Raw genomic sequence first — 27061 nt, 5'->3', positions numbered from 1 at the left:
CAACATTCATCCCTTGAGTTAGGGGCCTTTTTAGAACAGTGCTAAGCGGCTTAAAATAACCCCTTATTCATCCAAAATTTCACAGAATTGGATTTAAAATGAGGGGAACATCAGCTAGTGTATAAAGACACTATTCACAGATTCTCAGAGAACTATTGCTCAAGAGCTAAAAGATTACAAAAAAAAAAAAGTTTGGCTGCTTGAAGCAAAAAAACAAACAAATGAGAGCAGGATGAAGGTCCTGCTCACATCTAACGCTCTTCCTCACCAAGCTCCAGCGGATCTTAAAAAAGTCGCAGTTCCATATTTACACAACAAAGCACTTTGCTTTCAGACAGATTTGTTTGTGTTCCTAGAGTTTCTAAAAGTAGAGTGGGAGGTTCATGTATGTGGAGCCAGCTCCCAATTTGGGTTCGGGAAGCAGACACCCTCTCCACCTTTAAGTTTACTCTTAAAACTTTACTTTTTGATAAAGCATTAGGGATTGCATGGTTAACTATTGTTTTAGTTAAACCACCATATTGAGGGATTTCCCATGATGCATTCTGCACTTCTCCCCATTTATCTGTCTTTACTCTTTTTTTCTCCACATGTGACGTCAGTATTGTCATTAACTGGCATCTCTGGTTTGGAGCCGGAGGAGGGGAAGGAAGGTGCGTCTGAACGGGTGACAGCTGACCTACACGATCTCAAGGGTGTTTCTCCTCACTGTTTTGGATTTTGTTTGATACGTGGGTATATCACATTTAAACACACACACACACACACACAGTGACACGTGGGGGCGTGGTCGTGCTGACAGTCAGCGCTGTCACCGCCGCGGCAGCGGGCCGAGCTACAGGCGGAAAAGCGCGAACAAATAACGAGACTTCTGTTTTGCTGTTTTGTTGCTTTACTTTCCCATTGCAGCGTTTCCCCCTGAGCACCGTCTTTTTTCCATAAGGAGCTGAGCAGGACTCGGGAAATGCTCCCCTTGTGCGTACCAAGCTTTGATAATGAGACTCTGATCCACAAACTTCTTGTTGCTTCGCAGACTTCCTTTTACATCTACAGGTGTCAAAAGAAGCCTTTTGTGTTTTTATTTTTATAAAATAGCCCAAATCTACACGTTTTCTCTTCAGGATTTGCGCACAGTGGTAGCTGGCGTCTTGTAAATTAATAAAGAGTTGTGTGTTTTTAAATTAATATTCAAGATAATATTACGCGTTTTCTTTTTCTTTTTTAACTGTTTGTTTCCAACCTCACCGCCGGTCAAACCCTCCGCATTTTGCAACTCCTTCTCATGCGGATCCCATAATTGGAGACATCACTGTGCCAACTCTTTCACGCGCGCTCTCAGGCGGCCGGAGCAATGCAGCACGAGCGCCTGCTCAAAGTTTTAGTCATCGGTGATCTAGGAGTCGGCAAGACGTCCATCATAAAGCGCTACGTCCACCAGGTATTCTCCCAACACTACCGGGCCACCATCGGGGTGGACTTCGCCCTCAAAGTGCTTAACTGGGATCACAAGACGGTGGTGCGCCTGCAGCTGTGGGACATCGCCGGTAAGTCCAAGTTTGGCTGATTATAGCTGCCTGAGCGAGAAGCTAGAGAAGCGTCTTTACTGAAGAACAGCTGGGAAATATGACATAACTTGCTTAACAGGTAATAAAAGTCAGTGGCAGTAAAACGATCAGGTCATATTTAGGAAATATTGACAGATCTCTTGACTTTGAGAAACAAAACTGACTTACATGATAAAGACGTGTGAATTACCCACATGTGATACTAAAACACTGTGATGGAATGGAGCCAAATCCACTCAGCCTAATAATAATAAAAAAACATAACTGAAAACTATTTTCAGGTAATTAACTCGGTATTTCCATTTTCTTTTACTTTTCAAGTCAATATTTTGGACTTAAATTGGATTAATACAAAATTTGATTAACACATAATCTAACGTTTTAATACATACATTGAACTAATCATGTTGTCAAAACTTCTGAGAGCAGTCAGAGAGTGGACAGTCCCAAGGCGTCCTGGTGTGTTTGGTGTGTGTGATCCTTTGGGCCTCTGTGAGGTTTTGGATGGGGGTACCATCAAATCCCGTCAGAGTGATGTCTTTTGAGTTCTAAGGGCAGGTAAAAAAGATTAATAGCAACTTTTAGTGCTTAAAATAGCAAAAGACTGAATCTGATTGAATTTCCATCTTTGGACCCGCTGTTCTGCTGAGGGGGACCGCTACTGTACCCTAATGCTGCTGTTGCTGTTTCCCCAAACAAGCATTGCATCGTAAATGAGCAGTGCTACTCACTTACCTGTCAGTGGTTTTAATGTTAGCATTGCATGTAAATGACTTATTCTAGAACCAGATAACACTTTTCTAGTTTCATCTGTCCACTCAAAGTGTTACTGAACTAATTCAGCATCTATCTTACATCCTGTCTCTTCTCTGAGCTCTCTCCAGAGTCAGCATCGAAGTCCGATGTTGACTCTTTTCTTATCTCTTGTTTTCTCACTTTTTCACTTTCTTTCTCCAATAACGTCCTCATGTTCTTTACTGAATCAGCCATGGTGTATGTTCAAAGCGGCTGGGGTCTTGATATCCACTTGCAGTGGTGACGATGTGCCATAAAGCAAAACACAGCTGTCATGTGATGCTCTGGGCTGAAACACAAATCTGTGGCGGGTGGTTGCTCAGCCCAGGGACACTGCAGGGCATTAACAGCCCCAGGAATGTGCATAATGAATGTCGCTGTGCCATCAAAACTAGTCAGAAGCACAGTCAGAAAGCTATTCTTGTTTTATCACTACATGCCACATTCATTAAATCCAAACATCCCTGATAAGTATGACTGTTATAATCTATATATTCAGCCCAACAATTAGCAGGCGAGAGGCAGGGTACACCCTGGACAGGTCGCCCATCTGTTGCATTAATCAAAGATCGACTCTGAATATGAAATAATTTAAAATTATGCAAAATGCATTTAACACCATCCATCCATCCATCCATCCATTTTCTGCTGCTTATCTGGAGTCGGGTCGCGGGGGCAGCTGCCTAAGTAGGGAAACCCAGACTTCCCTCTCCCCGGCCACATTCACCAGCTCATCCGGAGGGATCCCAAGGCGTTCCCAGGCCAGCCGAGAGATGTAGTCCGTCCAGCGTGTCCTGGGTCTTCCTCGGGGCCTCTTTCCGGTGGGACGTGCACGGAACACCTCACCAGGGAGGCGTCCAGGAGGCATTCTAACCAGATGCCCGAGCCACCTCATCTGGCTCCTCATGATGTGGAGGAGCAGCGGCTCTACTCTGAGACCCTCCCGGACCACCAAGCTTCTCATCCTATCTCTAAGAGAGAGCCCGGCCACCCTGCAGAGAAAACTCATTTCGGCCGCTTGTACTCGCGATCTTGTTCTTTCGGTCACTACACACAGCTCGTGACCATAGGTGAGGGTAGGAACGTAGATCGACCGGTAAATCGAGAGCTTTGCCTTTTGGCTCAGCTCCTTCTTCACCACAACAGACTGATGCAGAGTCCGCATCACTGCAGACGCTGCACCGATCCGCCTGTCGATCTCCCACTCCATCCTTCACTCACTCGTGAACAGGTCGCCGAGATACGTGAACTCCTCCACTATTGCCGACCCGGAGAAAACACTCCACTCTCTTCCAGCTGAGGAACATGGTCTCGGACTTGGAGGTGCTGATTCTCATCCCAGCCGCTTCACACTCGGCTGTGAATCACTCCAGTAAGAGCTGAAGATCACGGCTCGATGAAGCCAACAGAACCACATCATCCGCAAAGAGCAGAGACCCAATCCTGAGGCCATCGAACCAGATTCCCTCGACACCTCGGCTGCGCCTAGAAATTCTGTCCATAAAGGTTATGAACAGAATCGGTGACAAAGGGCAGCCTTGGCGGAGTCCAACCCGCACTGGAAACGACTGATTTACTGCCATTACTGCTACAATGAACACTAAATATGAAACTAGGTTTAAACTGTAACAGTTCCAGGTGTGACATAGCTCTGTTTCCTGAGCTAAAATAAATTTCTATGAGTTAAAACACCACAGTACACCACAGTACTACATCCCAGTACATGGGTACTTTTTCTGCTCACTGAGTAACTTCACAGTCATACGACATGAATGCAGACCAGTAGAAAATAAGTAGAAAAATGGAGCCATCTCACACTCTGACAACCTATATTGGGAAACTAAAATTTAGTAGATGGCACACCAAGTTTATTCAGTTCAGCCTCATTTGCGTTGCTCCAATTCACAATGAAGTCATCTCGAGGCATTTTTAAAGCTACAGTCCAGTCCAGGTATAATCCATTCGGTATCTGTAACCCATGATTTTCAGCGGTATTACTTCATCTTCTGTGTCAAGCAACAGGAGATGGACGAAAATGTCCGTCTGTCTGCGTTTGTGTCTTTTGTGTCGAGCATACATAGATTCAATCCCCACACTGAGCATGCGTAGTACGGTGGGCTACCATGAGGAGGAAAAACACGAAGGAAAAACCTCCAGCAGAGTTAGACTCATGAAGGGCGAACACCTGCCTCAACCAATTTAGACTTTGATATGAATTTGGACTTGGCTAATACACAAAATGTAGAATGTAGACATTGTAAATATTCTCACCAGTATTAATTTGTGAAATTGGGTTGAGAATGATTAATATAATTTAATTTTAATAATGACGCCACATTTGTAGGTAATTGTGGTTGAGTTGGAGCTGGTTGTATTTACTACACATGGTACTGAGTAACTTTTCATGCAGTGGAAATATTTCGGTCAGAAAGCAGAAGTACTGAGTTGCACTGAAAGGAAGACCGAGTTGTAGAGTGTAGTACTTGAGGAAGCACTTAGTTTTATCACCCTTGCTTTGCAGACATTACACGGTGGATAACGGTCTAACAGTCTAAAAGTACTTCAGATCACCACATTACATGTCATACTGTAGTTTCTACATAAGGTTTTTGTCGTGGTTATTAAACTGTGCATGCTTGTTACCTGGTTGCTATCAACACTGCACTCTCCCAGCACAATGCAGCCAAAGCACAAACTCTGAAGAACACTTTCAGCAATGTGTATTTCACACTTTCGGGCTGTATCTGACACATCCAACAATGACACTGCATGACATGCGCAGTGACTGACAAGAGCATGTGGCAGATGGGCATAGAAAGAAAAGCTCTCTGTTTTCAGCTTATGAAACCATCACATCTCCCTAAATTACAGACAATTTGATTTTTGGAAATTCTTTTCCTCCTGGCACATAGACACTGAAACACACACCAGTCGCCTCGTGCTGCCGGTGTTCAGTCAGGTGATAGCAGATAGGAGCCATCATTTGCATGAAGAAGTCAGGCTAGGGCTGTTTGCTAGGCGAACTTTAGACCAGCAGTCATAACTGTTGAGGTGTACATAAAACTGGTCATTTATTCTCATGATTATTTGAAAGTCATGTATAATTTTTCTGTGTTAGAGAGGGGATGCTTTCCTGGATGGAGGGAAGCTGATGCTTCAAACAAGATCACAGAGTGGTTCACAAGCAAATGTTTAGATACAGCTGCAAGTTAAACAATATGTGTAAACCAGATCCTCACAGAGCCCTTTTTAAATATTAGAGAATAAGATTCTGCCTGTAAAATCAGGTTGTTTTGTTGTTGTGCAAGTTTTATGCTTTCCTCCATCCATCCATCCATCCATTCTCTTCCGCTTATCCGGAGTCGGGTCGCGGGGGCAGCTGCCTAAGCAGGGAAACCCAGACTTCCCTCTCCCCGGCCACATTCACCAGCTCATCCGAAGGGATCCCGAGGCGTTCCCAGGCCAGCCGAGAGATGTAGTCTATCCAGTGTGTCCTGGGTCTGCCCCGGGGCCTCCTTCCGGTGGGACGTGCCCGGAACACCTCACCAGGGAGGCGTCCAGGAGGCATCCTAACCAGATGCCCGAGCCACCTCATCTGGCTCCTCTCGATGCTTTATGCTTTCCTTTCCGATTAATTTGGCAGATTCTCAATAAGAGTTTTGCGCTGCATTTGTCACAATTCAGTCTCAAATTTTCTTAACTTAACATATTTACCCTCCGTATGTGCTGGTGTATTCGTATATTTTGTTAGATAAATTGTCAGCAATGGTTTATTTAATTCAAGGCATAAAATATATAGTATTAGCCATTACTTTAATAAGAAAATTGAAATATACAAGTTGCTGTTAGCTTGTCAGAAACTAATGTTTTTTGCTAGCGTGAGAAGTGACAAGAAGAGATGCTTCGTTCACGACTAAAGTTTGTGTCTTTATGTGCAATGAACAAATGACCCGGTTATTTCATATTCAACGTGAAACTTCATCCAGGGCAGGGCAGGGTTGTGCACACGCAGGTGTCCGTGTCTTTAAATGATCAGCTGTTCATGGTTTGTTCAACCCTGCACCAGTTACAGTTACGTTTCGAAAAACAGAGCGATGTCAAATTATTTTCAAGGAAAAAGGAGATTCAGGTGACTTTCTGCACTGCTTGGAGCAACGTAGCTCAAAATCTGTATGTCCCAGCGCTTTTACAGGAAGTTCATTTGAGCCCGACTTAAATTCCTCCATGTTGATTTATAAGTTGTGTATGTGGAAGGAAAACTCTGAGCGTGAGACACTCTTGATTGAGAAGATTTCAGAATAATTATTTGGCCCAGATTTAGAGGCAGTTTTCAGATTTTTCCTACGTTACCTGAGATTGTGTAAAACCTGATAAAAAGATATTTTATCAGATTTTATGTGACCCGTTTAAACTTTGAATGATGTTTCTAGGTGAAAGTAGGCCTAAGCTGTAGTTTCCAAAGTAGGCTGGAACTTTGGTTCATTTTGGCCAAATCCAACACTGTAATGCTTTTGTACAACTAAAGTCTTAACACACTATTCCTGTACGAGACGCACATTTCGACATAACTTTTGTGGGGGTAGATTCAAACTGCGGGTGGAGTTACGCAGCGAAAGTCATGACAAAGCGATAGTATTAATTAATGCTTTCAGCATTGGCACCCATAATCAGCATTAATAATAAGCATGGGGAGCGAAAAGTAACACAAGCTGAGATAAAGCAAAGCTGGTTTATTTGGTTAAAAGAGCCAGACAAGCAAAAGTCGAGTAAGGAAACAATGTTCATGTCAAAAATCCCAAAGCAAGCAAAGGCAAGGCAAAAACGTCAAATCAAGGGACCAGTGGATGTCAAACCACCTGAATATGAAAAGAATAAAAGTAGACTGGCAAAGGGAGACAGAAACTGTGAAAGGATAAACACAAGTTATGTAATGAACGGGAGGGAAAAGAACAAAAGTAATTTGATGAAAGAATGTTCATACACAAGAATATTCAGCTTCGTATTTACAGAATAAACACAAGAGTTTCCTCAATCCTACATATCAATCTACATATTTACATCAACATCATTTCATATTAGCTCTGATGGATTCTAGTTTCAGTGTCTTTTCATGAGAGACTCATTTAGTTTGTTGTTAAGCTTTTACTCTCAGACGTGCTCAGACGTTCTTTGTCTGGACACATGAGTCTGTGTCATCCAGAAGTCTGTCAACAGTTTGCCAGCTGTGTAGGTCACATGCAGAATCACCTCTATATTAGGATCACGTGCAGGAAGTTAGCGTCCAGGATATAGACGTTTTCATACAGTCTCTGCACTTTTCTGTGTGTTTTAGCCATTAATAAGCAAATTATATATATCTATATCTATATCTATATCTATATAGATACCGTTTCACTAAATTAACATTCATGAAAGAGTTACAGAAAGATTTACAAACACAGTACCGATAGCATTCCTTACTATGTTGTTATTCAGTGAATGTTTAAGTATTGAATTGTTTTCAGTGGGCAACAGTTTTTGCGTTGTGGTTAGTTTGTGTCTCCAGCTTGAAATCCTGTTATGAGTGTGTCTTTGCTCCATTCTGATAGTTTTTTGTCTTTGTAATTGTTTCTTCATTTCTGGGACAACTTGGTTTATAATTTTGACTGTTTTGATGTCTTATTGTATCCAGTATATCGTTCTGTGGCCATTCTAGCTCTGTAGAGGGTATAGTCTGTCTCATGTTTGTCATTTTGTATCTTGTTTTGTGTGTGTGTGTGTGTGTGTGTGTGTGTGTGTGTGTGTGTGTGTGTGTGTGTGTGTGTGTGTGTGTGTGTGTGTGTTTTATAACGGTCAGTTTGTCTATGATTTTATCCTAAACTCGGCTTGTTGTGCATGTCTGTTAGTTACATTCTCATGTGTGTCATTCTTCATTATTAGTTTGACTATCTTTCATTTCTCTGTATCTGTGTTTGTATTTCTGTAGTAATTTCCGTGTCTTTATGGTTTTTTGTGGTTCATATTGGCCATTTTTGCTCCTCTTTATGGTTTTTTGTGTTTAAGCGTCTCTCAAACAACCATTTGCATGTTTGCAGCCTTTCTGATTCAACGCGTGTACATTGCCATATCCTTTCTTTTGTAAGCTTTTCATCTATGTGTCTTTTATCTCTTTCTTGGAAAAATGTTTATCCTGGCCCAGATCTCACTAGAAGCAGTTATCTGACCATTTACAAAAAGATAAATGATCACATGTAGAACAGAGAGGGCCACAGGCGATATTCCTGGAAATCAAGTGGGTAGAAACTTGGAGCTGGATCAGAGTTTTACCCTTTATAAAGTAAGTTAATATACACTTACCGGCCACTTTATTAGGTGCACCTTGTTACAGGTTGGACCCCTGTTTTGCATTCAGACCCGCCTCAGTTCTTGGTGTCATAGATTCAACCAGGTGGTGGAAACCTTCCTCAGAGGTTTTCTCCATATTAACATGACAGCATCACACAGTTGCTGCAGGTTTGTCGGCTGCATCCATGATGAGAATCTCCCGTTCCACCACATCCCAAAGCTGCTCTACTGGACTGAGATCTGGTGGCTGTGGAGGCCGTTGGAGTCCAGTGAACTCATCGTCATGTTCTAGAAAGCAGGTGGAGATGATCTGAGCTTTGTGACATGGTGCATTATCCTGCTGGAAGTAGCATCAGAAGATGCTCCACTGTGGTCATAAAGGGATGGACATGGTCAGCAACAATACTCAGGTAGGCTGTGCTGGTTAAACCAGGCCACGTTGGTACTAAGGGGCCCAAAGTGGGCCAAGAAAATCTCCCCCCACCATTACACCAGCAGCAGCCTGAAGCTTTGATCCAAGGCAGGATGGATCCATGTTTTCATGATGTTTGATATTTTCTCTTCACTTAAGTCACTTAAATCCTCTTTCCTCTTCATTCTGATGCTTAGTTTGAACTTCAGAAAGTCGTCTTGACCATGTAAACATGACTACATGCATCAGGTTGCTGTCGTGTGATAGATTGATTAATCACTATTTGTGTTAATAAGCAAAAGAAGATGTGTATCTAATAAAGTGGCCAGTAAGTGTAGATTACTGTTGTTTACCAGCAGGACTTCAACTATAAAAGCAATGTTTTTTTCATTGTTTCTACTGTCAGTTTTTAAACCAGAGAGATGTAGAACGTCCTTCCTCAGACATAAAACATATTTATTTATTTTTGAGATGTCTTTTTATTGACAGGTTGAGTCGACACCAGAAAGTGAAGGAGAACAGTTTTCAGTCTGGTGTTCAGTATTCTCCCTAAAATGGCCGACATTGTTCCATTTCTGTTGATGTCATTGGATAAGGAAACGGAAACAGGTCTTCTTTAATAATAACATGCTTTTAAAAAGGAATACAAAAACCCCAACACAACAACCATTCTTCCATTTTTTCCAGCATGAATTTAGTCAGACTAGTGCGAACAAATGAAATCACCCTCATCAAGCTAAACTCCGCCCACTTCAAACCAACAAAATGTAAAAAAAGCAAAAAAAAAAAGACAGAAATACTGAAAACTAGATTTAAAAAATTTAAGATATTTTTTTAACTATTAATATTTTCATCATGAACCCATTCATCATTATAAAACTAACTCTAGTGAAATAAAGTTTTCAGCCTGAAGAATGAACTTAATTGAATTTGAACATTGTTAAATAAAGTTATTTTGAGGCCCAGACAGAATGAAAAATAGAAACTGGTTATGTGTTGAGAGAAGGCGTCTTTGTAAGTTTAGTTTGGATAAAAATCTAATTTCAGGTTACAGAAAGATGAACCTGCTGTCGCAGCAGCAACATGTGACTGAAAATGTTCGTTCCTGTTGATCTGATCACGTTTGTGGCTGATCGGGACTTCCTGCCGATCAGAAGTCACCACGATGGTAAGAAAACCACAAAAACATAACAGATCTTGGTTTGATTTGTTTGTTTTTTCTCTTAATAAGGTCAAGAACGCTATGGAAACATGACTCGTGTGTACTACAGGGAGGCAGTGGGGGCACTCGTCGTCTTCGACATGACCAGGCTGTCCACGTTTCAGGCTGTCCTGAAGTGGAAAGAAGACCTGGACTCGAAGGTAAATATGATGAGAGAAGGCTGGAGGGTTGGGAATGACGTGAGGCAGCAGGACACAAGGAGGAAGTGGAGGAAAGAAGAATAATTCTTAAAATTCATTTCAGCCGACGCTTCAAGCAAAACCCTCGTCTCAGTTATTGAATCAAGACCATTTAAGTAATTTAAGAGTCCACTGTTAAGACAAGCCGAGGAGCTCTAAAGCTCTCCAAAGTCACACTAATGATATCTGCGCCACCAGACAAAAGTTTGGACACCCTTTCCCATTAAATCTAATAGGTAAGAACGTTTGACTGGCAGCATGTAGGTGCGTTTGGGTCCTTCCTCCATATGTCAAACATTTCTGCTGGTAGTCATGAGGAAGTTGACAGTATGAGATCAAACTCTTGACAAACCGTGTGACCTAATGTGTAAAAGCTGTGAGATCAAGATAACGCTCTGATAGCTGCTCTGCATCTTCTTCTGACTCCAGCAACTATGTTGTAGCTTGTTGTGCTCATACATGATCTGAAACCACAGTAACCATGACAGTAAAAGTCTCTCCAGTAGTTATTGACTCATCTTGGTTCCTAAAGGTTGCATACTTCAGAGTTTCTTTCATGACCTTAAAGTTTTACAGGGTGATGACTCTCATCCTTCTTCTTCATTCATTGAGAAGCAAAATCCTCTCCAGTTCTACAAATCTCATGCTGCTGGTCTGCTAAACACTTTTTAAGATGAAGAACATCGTGTTTTATCGTAGAAACGGGGAAGCACGTTTCTGCCGTTGTGAACTGAAACGTGGACCCTGGCGTCTGATTTAATTAGTTTAGTGGTGAAACTTTCACGTTTAGGCCAGATTTGTAAAGTAAGCGTTCTCTAGTGTTTTTGAACTACGTATGAAGTTTAACATTTGCTGTGTGTAAACACTCACCAGCCACACCTTGCTAGATTCATCAAGGTGTTGGAAACATCCTGCTGATAAAAGGCAGGATGAGTCCAGGTGTGTGTATATACACACGACCAGTCAAATGTTTGGACCCATTACATTTAATGGCAGCGTGTCCATTGACCTAAATGCATTCAGAGTTTGATTCAACATCACAACCATTAACGGAAAATGCTGATACGCTTGATCTCCCTTAACTTTGCTGTTTGTTACTTGTCCATGTTCCCCCGCTGCTGGTCATGGGTACACTGGGTTTTTATCTGCTTTTAACTTTCTTTGCTCTGGGCAGCTGCCTGCTACAGCTAAAAATGACCCTTTTACAGCAGTTTGAGGGAGCAAAATAATTCAGTTTAGCAAGCAATGAGCTGAGCTGCAGACTCGAGTGACAACAGTCAGGCGATTCAGTCCTCGCTCAGCAGTTATAAAACGTTTTTCTGTTTGTATCTGTGGATCTCTGTTTCATCAGGTTGCCCTGAGCAACGGGAGACCAGTTCCAGTCGTTCTGTTGGCCAACAAATGTGACCAACGTCTGCACGGCTTGTGCCCCAAACTGCCCAAACTGGAAAACTTTTCCCAGGAATACGGATTTGTGGGCTGGTTCGAAACTTCTGCCAAGGCAAGATTGGACTTTTCTTCTCTTTCTGTTTCTGCCCTGCAGGCAGAGCTGCTCGTGTCTGCTCTGATTTTCTTTTGTAAATGAACGTCTTCTTGGTTCAGCCTTTCTTTCTGATTTTGTTTAATTTGATTAAAAGCTGCTCTGAAAAATCACAAATTCTTTGAGCGAAAATGACCAAACATTCTCTCATTCAGCTTCGAATTGCGTCCTTTCTCTGTTTTAATTCAACTGCTGACTGAACATGTTTATTTTTAGCCCATTTATTATTTTGCAGATAGTATCTCAGCATCAATGATGGTTTATTAAAGTTATTATTGAGCTTTTTCCCTGATCTTAGGCACCAGTCTCCGACACAGTCCTGTAACTGGTGGAAGACGAGTTCATGACATGATGACGTTGTAGTTAAAATAATATTTAATTAATTTTAAAGCAGTGCCAAATAAAACTTCATGTCACACCTGAAAAACTGATTAGATCCAGTGTGAAATGTTTCCTCATCAGAGACAGACCAGATAATAATCCTTCTTCAGAGTTAGAGCATTTTTTTGCTTTTATTTAGAGGTATGCAACTCCAGGTATTTATCGTTAAAGGTCTCTTTAGTTCTTTCCTCCCTTAACAGGCAGCTTTGTCAGAGATAAATACTTAAATCAACTTAACATGGCACTTCCCAACATCATATCACAGAAAGTCAGTGCTTAACAGCGAATAAACCTTCAGGAGTTGGTGGAACCCAAAACGAACTCAAGAGGATCACATAGGCAAGAATCTGGGTTGCTGGTGTGGAGCGTTCAGGTGTGTGTGAGGAGACGTCTGATATTATCTGAGAAAAACAAATGTTGTGCCCATCAGTCTGGGAAGGATTGTTAGGCTACGTTAAAACAATTACGTCCATAATTCTGCACAGAGAAAGATTATTCAGAAATGGAAAACATTCAGGACACCAGGGAGAGGCAAACCCGGCTGTACGAGATACATCTCAGACTCTACAGGCCTCACTTAACATGTTAAATGTTGAAGATCATGACAGCAGAATCAGAAAAGAATTAAACAATAAATAAATATTTATTTGAAGCTAAATAAATGCTCATAAAAACAGAAGTCTGCACATCTTCTAGCAGTTTGCAGCAGAATCAGGTTCTTCTCACTTTTTCAGCACTAAGTCAAAATCAGAATGAAAGTAAAAGCAGAATCAAGGCGGGTAGAAACAAACAGGTGTATAAATGTCATTGGACAGGTCGCTCAGCCTCACACCACATCACGGCACACTCCATAGACCAAAGAAATATCCTTCCTAATACCCCAAAGGATGCAAATATAATATGCAGATATAGAGAAAAAAATACAAATCATTCCAGGTCGTGATCACATGACCAGCCAAAGAGTGTAAAAACTCAACAACATGGAAAAATACAGCTTTTCTCAGGCAGATACAGAAGCCAATGTCTAAATAATTATCACAATATTTTTAGGGATCATTATGGCATCATAGTTTTTGCGGATACACAAATCTTTTAGTGAGTAAAAGCAAAAAGAAAATGCAACAATCCAAACTGTTTATCAAAAATGAGGCTGTAGAGGCTTTAAATTCTAATGTTAAAATTTGATTTTTCCTTTTTATGTTACGTTCTACTCAGAGTCCCAGTGAATAGATATGTGGAACATTCTGATGCTGTTATGTCAGTATTTTCATTTTCAGGTTTATAATTAAACCCAGCAGTGTTTTTTATTCCGTTTAGCATCAGCTGCACGTGTTCATGCACCATAACACCAGCGTATGAAGGTGCTCATTAACAGCCATGTCCTATCTGCTCATCAGGAGTCCTGCACGAATCTGAATTTTAATGTTGTTTTTATTTCATTGTGAAAAAATAAATGGTTAAAAATACTTTATACTCTGAGAGACAATGTGATGTTGTTTGTGTTTTTTACATTTTTTAAATAATCAGTAATTAATTCAGTCAAGTTTTCTTCCATGGGGCGATGGCTCCTGGCAGGAATAACCTCCTACATCTACGTCTTGCAGTGTACATGATGATGTAAAAATAAGTTCTCCGTACTCAGCTTAAATCCCCCACAACTGCAGAGTAATCAGAGTATTTCTGGAGATGACTGATCTGTAAGGGAAGTCTGAGGTGAACAGCTTTAACAGTTGTGTATCCAGGAAGTAGGTGATGTGGCCAAGATAAGACAGAAGTTGATTTCACGAAGAAAAGAAAGGCTCTAAACGTTACTCATACTGCAGAGTAAACACAGAAAAACCAGCCAGTCAGCACAGATGTTCTTAGCTGCTGGAATTTACTACGGTAACAGAGGTTTACCCACCAAACCCACCAGCTGTCTCCACCTTTATTCACACACTGGTTAGCCATGTGTACCATTTTGATTCTGTTGAACAAATATATCTGTAACCTTTGTTATCACTTTCTGTCAATTATTCAAAAAACATACATTTATATGTCATGACAATATTTAAATCGGCTCAACTTTATGAAAGTTATTTATGCAACATTTGATCAAACGCATAAGAGGAACCCAAAGTGGTTTACAGAAAAATCTAAATAAAACAAAAACAATAAAGATTAAAAATGGAAAATTATAAAGGTAAGTTAGGCAAGTTGTAAATAATTAATAATAATATAAATAATGTCTAAGCAAGAAGACAGGTGCTTACCTTGGCTCCAAAATTAAAAAAACTTTATGGCTTCTAGTCAGAAATATGGTGGCCAATGAAATTTGTTGCTTTTCTTCTGAATTTCTGGAGATGATTGGACTCAGAGTTGTTCTGGAAGTCTGACCTCTCCTTTACACCGGGAGCGTGTCAGGTGTGGAGCACCTTCGAGTGCAGTCCACCTGGCAGGATCCGCGAGATCCCGAAGTCACAGGAGAAGTGGAGAATCTTGTGATTCTCTACTTCCAGGACAAACGTCTGGTCATCAACACGACTGAGACCTCCTGACCAGTTAAAGACGTCATGTTTTCATGGTTCAGCAGCATAAATCTGCATGGAGGCTTTTATTTTGACAAATATCAGACGTTTTTACACTGCTCCCGTGTCTGATTTCCTGTCTGCCCCTATCTGAACTGCGTCAAAAATAGACTCTGCGCGTAAATTTAGCGGAGCGCTGTGACAAAAACAAACCATTGACTAAAATGGCCACAAATACCAGTGGAGGCCGTGGCGCAGCCGTAACGTGCCGCACCACGCACCTGTTATAATACAAACTAAAGACTAAAATGGCCGCGAATACCAGTGGAGGCCGCGGCGCAGCCGTAACGTGCCGCACCACGCACCTGGTATAATACAAACTATAGACTAAAATGGCCGCGAATACCAGTGGAGGCCGCGGCGCAGCCGTAACGTGCAGCACCACGCACCTGTTATAATACAAACTAAAGACTAAAATGGCCGCGAATACCAGTGGAGGCCGCGGCGCAGCCGTAACGTGCCGCACCACGCACCTGGTATAATACAAACTATAGACTAAAATGGCCGCGAATAGCAGTGGAGGCCGCGGCGCAGCTGTAACGTGCTGGACCACGCACCTGGTATAATACAAACTATAGACTAAAATGGATGCGAATAGCAGTGGTGGCCGCGGCGCAGCTGTAACGTGCTGCACCACGCACCTGGTATAATACAAACTATAGACTAAAATGGATGCGAATAGCAGTGGAGGCCGCAGTGCAGCCGTAACGTGCCGCACCACGCACCTGGTATAATACAAACTATAGACTAAAATGGCCGCGAATAGCAGCGGAGGCCGCAGCGCAGCCGTAACGTGCCGCACCACGCACCTGGTATAATACAAACTAAAGACTAACATGGCCGCGAATAGCAGCAGAAGCCGTGGCGCAGCCATAACGTGCCGCACCACGCACCTGGTATAATACAAACTATAGACTAAAATGGCTGCGAATAGCAGCGGAGGCCGCGGCGCAGCCGTAAGGTGCCGCACCACGCACCTGGTGTAATACAAACTAAAGACTAAAATGGCCGCGAATAGCAGTGGAGGCCGCGGCACAGCTGTAACGTGCGCACCACGCACCTCGTATAATACAAACTATAGACTAAAATGGCCACGTATAGCAGCGGAAGCCGCGGCACAGCCGTAACGTGCCGCACCACGCACCTGGTATGATACAAACTAAAGACTAAAATGGATGCGAATAGCAGTGGAGGCCGCGGTGCAGCCGTAACGTGCCGCACCACGCACCTGGTATAATACAAACTAAAGACTAAAATGGCCGCGAATAGCAGCGGAGGCCGCAGCGCAGCCGTAACGTGCCGCACCACGCACCTGGTATAATACAAACTAAAGACTAAAATGGCCGCGAATAGCAGCGGAGGCCGCAGCGCAGCCGTAACGTGCCGCACCACGCACCTGGTATAATACAAACTAAAGACTAAAATGGCCGCGAATAGCAGCGGAGGCCGCAGCGCAGCCGTAAGGTGCCGCACCACGCACCTGGTATAATACAAACTAAAGACTAAAATGGCCGCGAATAGCAGCGGAGGCCGCAGCGCAGCCGTTACGTGCCGCACCACGCACCTGGTATAATACAAACTAAAGACTAACATGGCCGCGAATAGCAGTGGAGGCCGCAGCGCAGCCATAACGTGCCGCACCATGCACCTGGTGTAATACAAACTAAAGACTAAAATGGCCACGAATAGCAGTGGAGGCCGCGGCACAGCTGTAACGTGCGCACCACGCACCTCGTATAATACAAACTATAGACTAAAATGGCCACGAATAGCAGCGGAAGCCGCGGCACAGCCGTAACGTGCCGCACCACGCACCTGGTATGATACAAACTAAAGACTAAAATGGATGCGAATAGCAGTGGAGGCCGCGGTGCAGCCGTAACGTGCTGCACCACGCACCTGGTATAATACAAACTAAAGACTAAAATGGCCGCGAATAGCAGCGGAGGCCGCAGCGCAGCCGTAACGTGCCGCACCACGCACCTGGTATAATACAAACTAAAGACTAAAATGGCCGCGAATAGCAGCGGAGGCCGCAGCGCAGCCGTAACGTGCCGCACCACGCACCTGGTATAATACAAACTATAGACTAAAATGGCCGCGAATAGCAGTGGAGGCCGCAGCGCAGCCGTAACGTGCCGCACCATGCACCTGGTATAATACAAACTATAGACTAAAATAGCCGCGAATAGCAGTGGAGGCCGCGGCACAGCTGTAACGTGCGCACCACGCACCTCGTATAATACAAACTATAGACTAAAATGGCCACGAATAGCAGCGGAAGCCGCGGCACAGCCGTAACGTGCCGCACCACGCACCTGGTATGATACAAACTAAAGACTAAAATGGATGCGAATAGCAGTGGAGGCCGCGGTGCAGCCGTAACGTGCCGCACCACGCACCTGGTATAATACAAACTAAAGACTAAAATGGCCGCGAATAGCAGCGGAGGCCGCAGCGCAGCCGTAACGTGCCGCACCACGCACCTGGTATAATACAAACTAAAGACTAAAATGGCCGCGAATAGCAGCGGAGGCCGCAGCGCAGCCGTAACGTGCCGCACCACGCACCTGGTATAATACAAACTAAAGACTAAAACGGCCGCGAATAGCAGCGGAGGCCGCAGCGCAGCCGTAACGTGCCGCACCACGCACCTGGTATAATACAAACTATAGACTAAAATGGCCGCAAATAGCAGTGGAGGCCGCGGCGCAGCCGTAACGTGCCGCACCACGCACCTGGTATAATACCAGATGGCATCAGCCCCAGGCTGCTCAGGACCTGTGCAGACCAGCTCTGTGAGGTGCTCAGGTACATCTTTAACCTGAGCCTCAGCCTAGAGAAGGTCCCTGTCCTGTGGAATACCTCCTGTGTGGTTCCGGTTCCTAAGATATCACACGCGAAGGAACCGAACCATTACAGACCCGTCGCCTTGACCTCCCACTTGATGAAGACCATGGAGAGGCTCATCCTCGGCCACCTCCGCTCCGTGGTGTGCACCGTGATGGACCCACTGCAGTTTGCCTACAGGCCAAACATCGGGGTGGATGATGCTGTCATCTACCTACTGCACAGGGCGCTGGCTCACCTGGAGACCGCTGGGAGGGTCGTGAGAGTCATGTTTTTTTGACTTCTCCAGTGCGTTCAACACCATCCAGCCGGCGCTGCTGCGGGGGAAGCTGGAAGGAGCTGGAGTGGATGGAAAGTTAGCTGCGTGGACCATCGACTACCTCACCAACCGGCCACAGTACGTGCGTCTGCAGAACTGTGTGTCTGAGGTGGTAGTCTGCAGCACGGGGGCCCCTCAGGGAACAGTGCTCTCACCGTTCCTCTTCACCCTCTACACCTCGGACTTCACCTACAACACCAGCAGCTGTCATCTCCAGAAGTTCTCTGACGACTCAGCCATTGTGGGCTGTGTGTCTGAGGGGAACGAGCTGGAGTACCGGTCAGTCATCATGGACTTTGTGGACTGGTGTGAGCGCAACCACCTGTGCTTAAACACCAGTAAGACCATGGAGATGGTGATTGACTTCCGGAGAAGGACACTACCCCACACACCGGTGAACATCCAGGGGAAGGACATTGACCGGGTGGACAGTTTCAAGTACCTGGGTGTTCACCTCAACAGTAAACTGGACTGGTCACACCACACAGACGTCCTGTACAAGAAGGGCCAGGGTCGCCTCCACCTCCTGAGGAGACTGAGGTCCTTTGGCGTATGCAGGCCTCCGCTAAGGACATTTTGGTAGCCTCTGCTGTCCTCTACGCTGTTGTCTGCTGGGGAGCGAGCAGCACTGACCGGGACAGGAAGAGACTGAACCTGGGCTGCCCGCTGGACTCTGTGGAGGAGGTGGGTGAGAGGAGGATGTTGGCCAAGCTCACATCCATCATGGACAACACCTCTCACCCGCTGCACCAGACTGTGGAGGGGCTGAGCAGCTCCTTCAGCAGCAGACTGAGACACCCTCAGTGTAGGAAGGAGCTACCGCAGGTCCTTCATTCCCACTGCTGTCAGACTGTACAACTTATCTGTATAGTCATAATACTGTGTAGTATTTATTTATATTTTACTGTGCAATACCCCCCCATTATCAATGTCATCATATTCTTCATATCCCACCATCACCATGTAAATATGTATATAGTCTGTGAGGTTGTTGTTATATTTTATATATATATATGGTATATATATATATATACTATATATATATATCTTTTATATTTATAATGGTACATATTTTTGCTTTTCTTAGACTTTTTCTTGTAAATAATTTATATTGCACCTTCTTGCTGTGATGCATGTTCACCTTATTCTGTCTTTCTGCACTTTATTCTATAACAAGAGCTGCTGTAACAAGTGAATTTCTCCACTGTGAGATAATAAAGTCTAATCTAATCTAATCTAATACAAACTAAAGACTAAAATGGCCGCAAAGAGCAGCGGCAATGGTAGTATTCACTACCAGCGGGAGTGGTTTTTCCCTTCGTGAGGTCACAAAGGGAAAGATCTCAGACTCACCAGATTAAGCACACATTTGCTAAAAAGTGGAGCAAGCAAGTGAGAGAGGAGACAGAATTTCCTCACTTTTGGGCCTCATACACAGGCTATGAGGACACGTATGACTGTTAGGAAACCTTTAGAAAGGGAGTTTTGCACAATATGGGACCTTTAAACATGGAGTGTGTTTAATTTCTATCACGTGTTTTCGCCATAACTCACCTCATTACTGGAAAAGGAGCACAATTTTATAATCATTTTAAGGATATAAAAGTTTCCACTACTGATCTTCTCATATAGCAGTACTTCAGTCATATTTATCCTCACTTACCCAGCTGAGGAGAAAACGTGTCCATGGTGATGGACAAGAGTTGATGTGTCCTAGAAATGGTTACAAAACAACCTAAAATACTTGCAAAGACAAACATTGCTCTGCCCTCATCATCCTTTTACCTTCACCCTCTCTCTATCTGTCTCTCTCTGTAGGACAACACTAACATTGACGCCGCCATCACGTGTTTGGTGAAAAACATCATGTCTGTGGAGGAGGAGAGGGCCACCAGCGAAGCTGCTAAGAGCGAACCAGAGGGCAGCATTCTCGTTCTGCCTCGCTTTGACTACGATGTGAAGGAGAAGGGTCTGGGAGGATGTGCGGGATGCACCTCATTTAAATCCAGACATGGAGACAATGACTGATGGGGTGGGTGTTGGAGATGATGACTTCCTGAAAATGAATGGGCTGAGACTTAAACTCCCCCTCCCGTATTACATTGTTCTTACTTATTTATGTTTTTTCACAAGATACATTTTTTCATCCTTAATATGAACATTTAATGATATTCTATCTCCTTCATAAACAGTGTATGGTTAAGAATGATACAAAGGTTTGGAAATCTTATCAGAAAGATGATGACAGTTGTTCAGTGTAGACACAAAGCAGAGATCTTTTGTCATTTCATAAAATCCTGTCATGTTCATAACTGTTTTAAAATAACAGATTCAGTGGTTTGACTTAAGTAAATACTACCTATTTATGCTTTATTTATATTTTATGTAGGATCACCAGTTTCTTTTAAACTGGCTTTCATTTTATCTGTTCTATATCAGTGAAAATAAACACATTTTTAAATGTTTTTGTCCTGCTGTAGAAGATCTTTTTTAAATGATTTAATCCCCTAAAGCCCGACCCAAGAAAAAATGGGGAAATTTTTAATCTAAGTCTTTATTTGGTCCTTTAACAAAACATTAAAAAAAATGTATTACTGTGCAATATGTCAAAATTATTGTAGTATAGTCTTCTGGCTCTTGTATTTAAACAAAATGACTTAGAAAAAACAAAAAAAAACTTAAAATGCACTGCCTCTAGCACTATGACAGCACCTGGTCCACCTGGACTCCAGCAGTCTGATACCACTTAATGATGACGTCCATCTTGTTTGAGTTCATGATTGTGTTGTTCTTACTGTCAAATGTAAGTCGCATTGGAGAAAAGCGTCTGCTAAATGACTGTAGAATAGAATAGAATAGAATAGAATAGAATAGAATAGAATAGAAAATGATTTGGCATTATAGGGTTAAAGGAAGTTTTAAAACATTTTGACCCTTAGAGACGCTGCTTGGCCGTGATATATGAGCTGGTATAGCTTCATATGGTATGGTGAAGTATTCTGTGTAGAAAAAAACATCTTGAGCTGCCCTTATTTCTTCATTTTTGCTCAAGTTTTTCTCCCAAGTGTGCGACTACTTGCTTTAGCTTCCGGCTACTGTCATGGTTAATGGGTTCTTGCTTCAGTTGTTTTTGTTCTGTTCCAGTTCCTGGTTTTTGTCTTTGAGTATTGTATTGGTTTCCTGTTTTATTTTGAAGATTTTCATCCCTTCATGTATTCTGTGTTATTTACTTCCTGTTCTCTACACACCTGGTTTCATTTGCTAATTTGCCTCACCTGTCCCCCGTTCTGTTACTGCTTCCTCAGTGCATATATACCCCTTCTTTCTTCCGTTCTTAGCCAGATCGTCGTCATTACTTCACCTTTGTTTGCTTGTCTTACGTGTGCCGGCTACCTCTTTATTCCTTGCTTAAGATCCTGTTTACACCACAACACTGAGACAGTAAAACGTGAACGCTATGTTGTGTTCTGGCCTCTTCTTTACACAGTAACAGAGTTTTGGGCCTCCAGGGGGAACCTTTCTTGCAACACAAGGCGAGTCCAGTCAGCGTAAACTGGAAGTGGAATTTTTTGGCGATGATGACGTCTTTCACGACGTCTTTTACGTGCGCCAGATAACTAGCGGTTGGCTCGTAACGCTTCTGTTGTTGTGTTGTCTTTTGCAGTCTTATGAGGATGCTGTGCTTCACTGCCCACTAGAGGTCTGGCATGCGCACACATTGTTTCTGGTCCTCTTCACGTTTTCTCCTGCACAGACATTGTTGTGTTAATGCATTTTTTTTCAAAGGAAACATATTTGTGCTTTACGTGGAAACACTGTTGTGTAAACAGGACCTACGTTTCTTTGAGAGCCCGTTTCTGAGTTGTTTCCTGTTTGTTTTTCGTTATGCATTTTATTTTATGACGACCAAACAAATTTCCTGTTGTGGGGCTACAGATGAAAATTAGCCTGAAGAGCTAAATCTGGCCTATTTACATGGTGAACATGTCAATTAATATGCATTGTCCCATTTTAAATAAATAAATGTAACGTCAACACCACGAGCTTACGTAATCTAGCCTATTGAAATTTGAGTAGGTTGCCAGGCAACATAATGACACATGATGACCCATCACGCTGCACAGCAGTTCAAAAGATGAAGGTGCCGAGTTCTTCGTTACCTCTGATTTTATGACACTTTTCAAACTTTGCAAACTGTCTCTTTGCTGCTCTTACATCGCGGTAGCTAGCATGGAAAATACAGCTAAGTTAAATGACTCAAGCTGTTCATCGTCCTTCAGAGGGTCAGATCCAGTTTTGCTCCTCAAACCTTTAGCCGTTGTATTCTTAAAGAGACTTGGGCCAAAAGGTTATTAAGTTATAAAGGCCAAGTAGATGGATTAGAAGTAATATTTGAGGGGAAAGGGTGCGAACAATCATGCCATCTTATCTGCAGGTCATGCGACGTTACGGCACCACTGAGAGTGGGTGGAGTTTATGTGTGCATGTGGATTTCAGCACACTCAAATTATGACTTGAACCAGAAAAAGAATTGAATTTGCCACCACTAGTCCACAACTAAGTGGGGACAGTTCAACATCTGAAACAGCTGGAGTTGTAGGGGGAGGACTAAAAAGTATTGACTGTGTCATGGAACATTTCATTTCTGCCATTTTATCCTGTTTGTTAGCTGGAGTTTGACCTTCCCAGCTCGAGTTCACTTTCAGCCAATCAGCATTCATTAAATGTTCAGCATTAGCTTCCCGTTAGCGCTTTGGGGACTCAACTTCTGTCAGTTTGCATCGAAAAACAACGGTCAAACGGTCATTTGTGGCACTGCAACTAAAGTTTCTAAGATAGATTTGTGAAAAGTGGCTGCATGGAAGGCAATACTGATGCACCTGCATAGAGTCCATGTTATGGTCCAATATCAGATTCTCTTTAAAGACCTGCTCCTATCTACTTCAACCAACTATATATACCTGGCCATTTTAAAACCTCCTTTCCAGATTTGCATGGTGAAACGTGTACATTTGGCTCAAAGTAAAACCTTTACCAGCCACTACCTCCACTAGCTGCTAATCTTGCCTTTGTTGTTCATACAGACGATAAGTTTTAAATTTTATGATGTAATTTGAGTTGCTGTTGTTTTCCATTTGGCGCAGCCTGAAGATGAGTGGAAAAGAAAAAGTCTTTGTCATTTTGTCATTATCAGCCATCTCAAGCGTTGCTGTCTGTGTGTAACAGTAGGTCTTGTTCTTTTTCATTTTTCACATGCTTTTCAGTAAATATCAATATTCTGAACAGCGTCTCAGCAGGTCATTTAAAACATCTCATTATATTCGCCTTATTCCTTTTCATTCCTTCCCATGCCCATATTTCCTGTATCGCTTGTGTCCAGCTGTCTCTGCAACCAAAAACTAATAAATCGTGTTTGTAATGGAGTTTCAGTGTGTTTGTTTTATTCAGCCCACTTGTTCTTTGATGTTCTGCCTGACTTTAACGCACCACAATTTCTTATTCACTGTGTCAGAGTGATACTCGGTTTCTGGGGGAAGAAGGTTCCTTTCAGCAGTTGTTTACTAAGGAACAAAGGATTCACGTTTTTAGCTGAAATGGCCACATGCCACCTGATGTACACGTCAAAAACACTGAAGATGCTCACACGTCAGTACCACATCTCCCACTGAGAGGAATGAAACCATCACTAACAAGAAGCATGGCATTTTCATTCTTGGAAAATATATTTTACTGCAACACAACCTCATTTTACAGTTAATAATTAAGTTTTTTGTTCTTTAAATATGCAATTTTCTGTATCAGTAGGTGGAGATACATTTATCGACCTGTGGAAAAAATCACATATTTGCAAACAAGCACCTGTTTTTGTCAAATAGAAACATTTCAATAAAATAAATAAAACATTTTAAAATTTATTTATTTCTTTTTATGCAAAGCAAGTACAAATATTGATTGAATGAAAAAATATTACATTTGACCATTTGAAATGGATGGATGGATGGATGGATGGATAGATAGATAGATAGATAGATAGATAGATAGATAGATAGATAGATAGATAGATAGATAGATAGTATTGCTCCATGATATTTGTATTCAACAAAAATTAAATGCTTTGGCTGAAAAATTGTTTGAAAACTTTGTCCGGCCCTACCGCTTCTGTCTGAAAAAGAGCTTAATGGTTAATTAATAATTAGAAGGAGGATGTTAATAAAAGCAGATGTTTCGGGGGTGTGCTGAAAACACTGAAAACATTTAAGACAGCCGGCAGTCTTTCCAGGAGTGGAACGCCCAGCAAGTTCGCCCAAAAATCAGACCATGCGCTGCTCACTGAAGTTACAAAACAACCAGGCTCTCAGACTCTACAAACTTCTGTTAGCATATTAAATGCATCTGAACAAAACTACAGTTTGTTATACTAAAAATTAGATCAACGACAACCTTAGGTTAAAAAAAGCACCACTCTTGTAAAAACAAAGCTCAGCATATCAGCAAAAACACATCCTACCAACTGTCAAGCACGGTGATGGAGGGGTGATGGTTTGGGCTTGTTTTGCAGCTACAGGAACTCGACACCTTGTGGCCGTTGAATTGATCATGAACTCCTGTGTAGACTAAAGTATTGTAAAGTCAATTGTGAGTCCATCTGCCTGACAGCTCAAACTTGGCTAAAAACAGGTCAATCCCAAACGCAGCAGCTGTTGTGAGTTCAGGTTGAAACCAGGACTGCGGACACAGAGCTGAGTATCAGTAAAAGGTTTAATGTAATAGCACTGATCTCAAATGACGTCACATTTACTCATCAATATTCATGAGCTCCGGCAACAGCGCGAGTTCGGACAAACAAAGAGTTAGTTTACGATGGCGACACCTAGAGTACGTGTAGTTTTGGAAGAAAAAGACGTCCCGGGAGCTTCATTTCAGTACAGTTCAATCAGTAAACACAGTGTTGTTGAACTTAAACGTTGGTTGACATGTAGAGGCCTCAAAGTGAGCGGAAAGAAAGCTTTATTAGTTGAAAGGTAAGCTGTTTTTAAGCTAGCTCTCGCTCAGTTATTAGTGTTGTATGCAGTGTAACTAGTGTGTTTCACATTTCATTCACATTTTTCTTATATTTGCCCCTTTCTCCCTTGTTTAAAACTGTGGCCTTCTATTGCTTGTTGTACTAACAAAACTTAACACTGAACAAATAATTATTATGGAAATGGATAGGAATGGAAAACAAATCTTTTTGTGAACAAAAGATGATTTGTTTTGAACGTCATCTTCATTGATGCATTACATGCAAATCAATTTTCCTTTTTTCTACATCGATTTCCATTTAAACCAGTTTGAATTGGTTTTAAATCAATTTTCGATTGTTTCCTTACATCCTTAGCAATCAATGACTCATTTGGTTTTATGGACTTACCCCTTATACCACATAATATACTATGTAAAAACCATTCTTCTTAGACATATTAAAATAATATCAGGTATAGCTCCTTTATGAATTATAAATACAAAGGCAAGATATATTTATTTTCAGAGATATTGTTCTGTTTGATTATTAGATAAATACATTACTCCATGCATTGTGTTTGTACAGATGCCAGCATGCTGTGGATCAAGAATTTAAAATTGATCCAGCTGTAGACGGTGGTGCATGGTATAACATCAAAGCTGCATCACAGCGAGGGTCAAGTCCAGCAAATGAGGATCTTCAACCAAAGGATGGAAACTGGAAAGATTTTCCTCAAAGCGGCATACCGGTTTGCTTCAGTTCTGGACATATTTATCACCACATCATAGAATCAGTGCAAGAAAATAGTGATGTGGAAGATGAAGGATTACACTGTCAAACAACAAAACCATTGAGAAGAGGAAGACAGTTGTTTGAGAGTCAAAATGTGACCATGATGCAGGATTTATATCAAGGTAACCAGTATCATGTTAAAGCAAAAGTTCTTGGAAGCATGCGAAAGATCACATACAATGTTGTGATAGTTCTCTCCTCGAACACTGGGTTTGTGCAAAATGCTTCCTGTGAGTGTAAGGCTTCCTCACTTGGGCGCTGTAGTCATGTGGCTGCAGTTCTCTTTGCAATAGATGACTGTAAGAACTCCAGAAGTGATGAATCCTGTACAAGCAAACCATGCACCTGGAATGTTGGCAGGAAGGTGGGCAAAAACCCAAAGTCCATCACAGATGCTCAGTATCCAAACAGAAAGCGGAAGATGTCTGCTGTAATAAACTTTGACCCTAGGCCTACTTCTTTGCGGAGGACATCGCTAACACATGTGGAGATGAACAATTTTGTGAGAGATCTACAAACTGCAAGTTCTCCTCAGGGTAGTATGTGGGAGACCATCATCCCCATGCATTTTGACAACTACACCCTCTCCATTGATGAAACAGGCTTGTTACAACAAAAGGTGGGCATAATTTGCCAAAATCTGATGCCCAGTGTGAGTGGTGTCACAGAACTATGTTCTGTACAGGGGGATGAGACTTGGTTTGCTGAGCGCAGACTTAGGGTAACTGCATCTATAGCTAAATCAGTAGTAACAGCTTCAAGTGACTGTGTTAGAGCAAACCTGGTGAAAAGAAAGCTATGGGAACCACCTGTGAAAGCTGTTAGTCTGGAGTATGGCCATGTAAATGAGGCTAAGGCAAGGCAAAGCTTTGTGGAGAAATTCCCGAACATGACAGTTAGAGAGACTGGACTGTGGGTAAACTCTGAGTATCCCTACCTTGCTGCCTCACCAGATGGCCTGTTGCATGACAGAGACTTGGACAGTCACGGGGTGTTGGAAATAAAATGCCCCATATCACTGAAAGAAGCACATCCAAAAGACTTCTACACAGCACTGAGCAAGAAACAGCTGGCAGGTTTCTGTTTGAAGGTAGATGGGGATGAGGTAACCA

At 42.5% G+C, this 27061-nt stretch overlaps 1 protein-coding gene across 1 annotated transcript; it reads left to right on the top strand.

Annotated features, from left to right (window-relative positions):
* Nucleotides 1–811: 811 nt before the first annotated feature.
* zgc:162171 (uncharacterized protein LOC565931 homolog) lies at nucleotides 812–20762 on the top strand. Its single transcript, XM_041986112.1, has 4 exons — nucleotides 812–1544; nucleotides 10328–10458; nucleotides 11849–11998; nucleotides 19973–20762. The coding sequence occupies exons 1-4, from the start codon at nucleotides 1352–1354 to the stop codon at nucleotides 20180–20182; spliced, it is 684 nt and encodes a 227-aa protein (XP_041842046.1). The 5' UTR covers nucleotides 812–1351; the 3' UTR covers nucleotides 20183–20762.
* The last annotated feature ends 6299 nt before the right edge of the window (nucleotides 20763–27061 follow it).

The sequence above is a fragment of the Melanotaenia boesemani genome, chromosome 5, assembly GCF_017639745.1.
Source record: "Melanotaenia boesemani isolate fMelBoe1 chromosome 5, fMelBoe1.pri, whole genome shotgun sequence".
In the NCBI taxonomy this organism is placed as follows: Eukaryota; Metazoa; Chordata; class Actinopteri; order Atheriniformes; family Melanotaeniidae; genus Melanotaenia; species Melanotaenia boesemani.
Note: the sequence above shows the minus strand (reverse complement) of the source record. Positions and strands in the feature narration are given on the sequence as shown.

Bases quoted from the DNA above. Each gene is read 5' to 3' on its own strand.
- zgc:162171 (XM_041986112.1), top strand. From the start codon at position 1,352: ATGCAGCACGAGCGCCTGCTCAAAGTTTTAGTCATCGGTGATCTAGGA. The intron at 1,545-10,327 runs GTAAGTCCAAGT...TCTCTTAATAAG, and splicing joins GCAGCTGTGGGACATCGCCG to GTCAAGAACGCTATGGAAAC. The intron at 10,459-11,848 runs GTAAATATGATG...CTGTTTCATCAG, and splicing joins AAGAAGACCTGGACTCGAAG to GTTGCCCTGAGCAACGGGAG.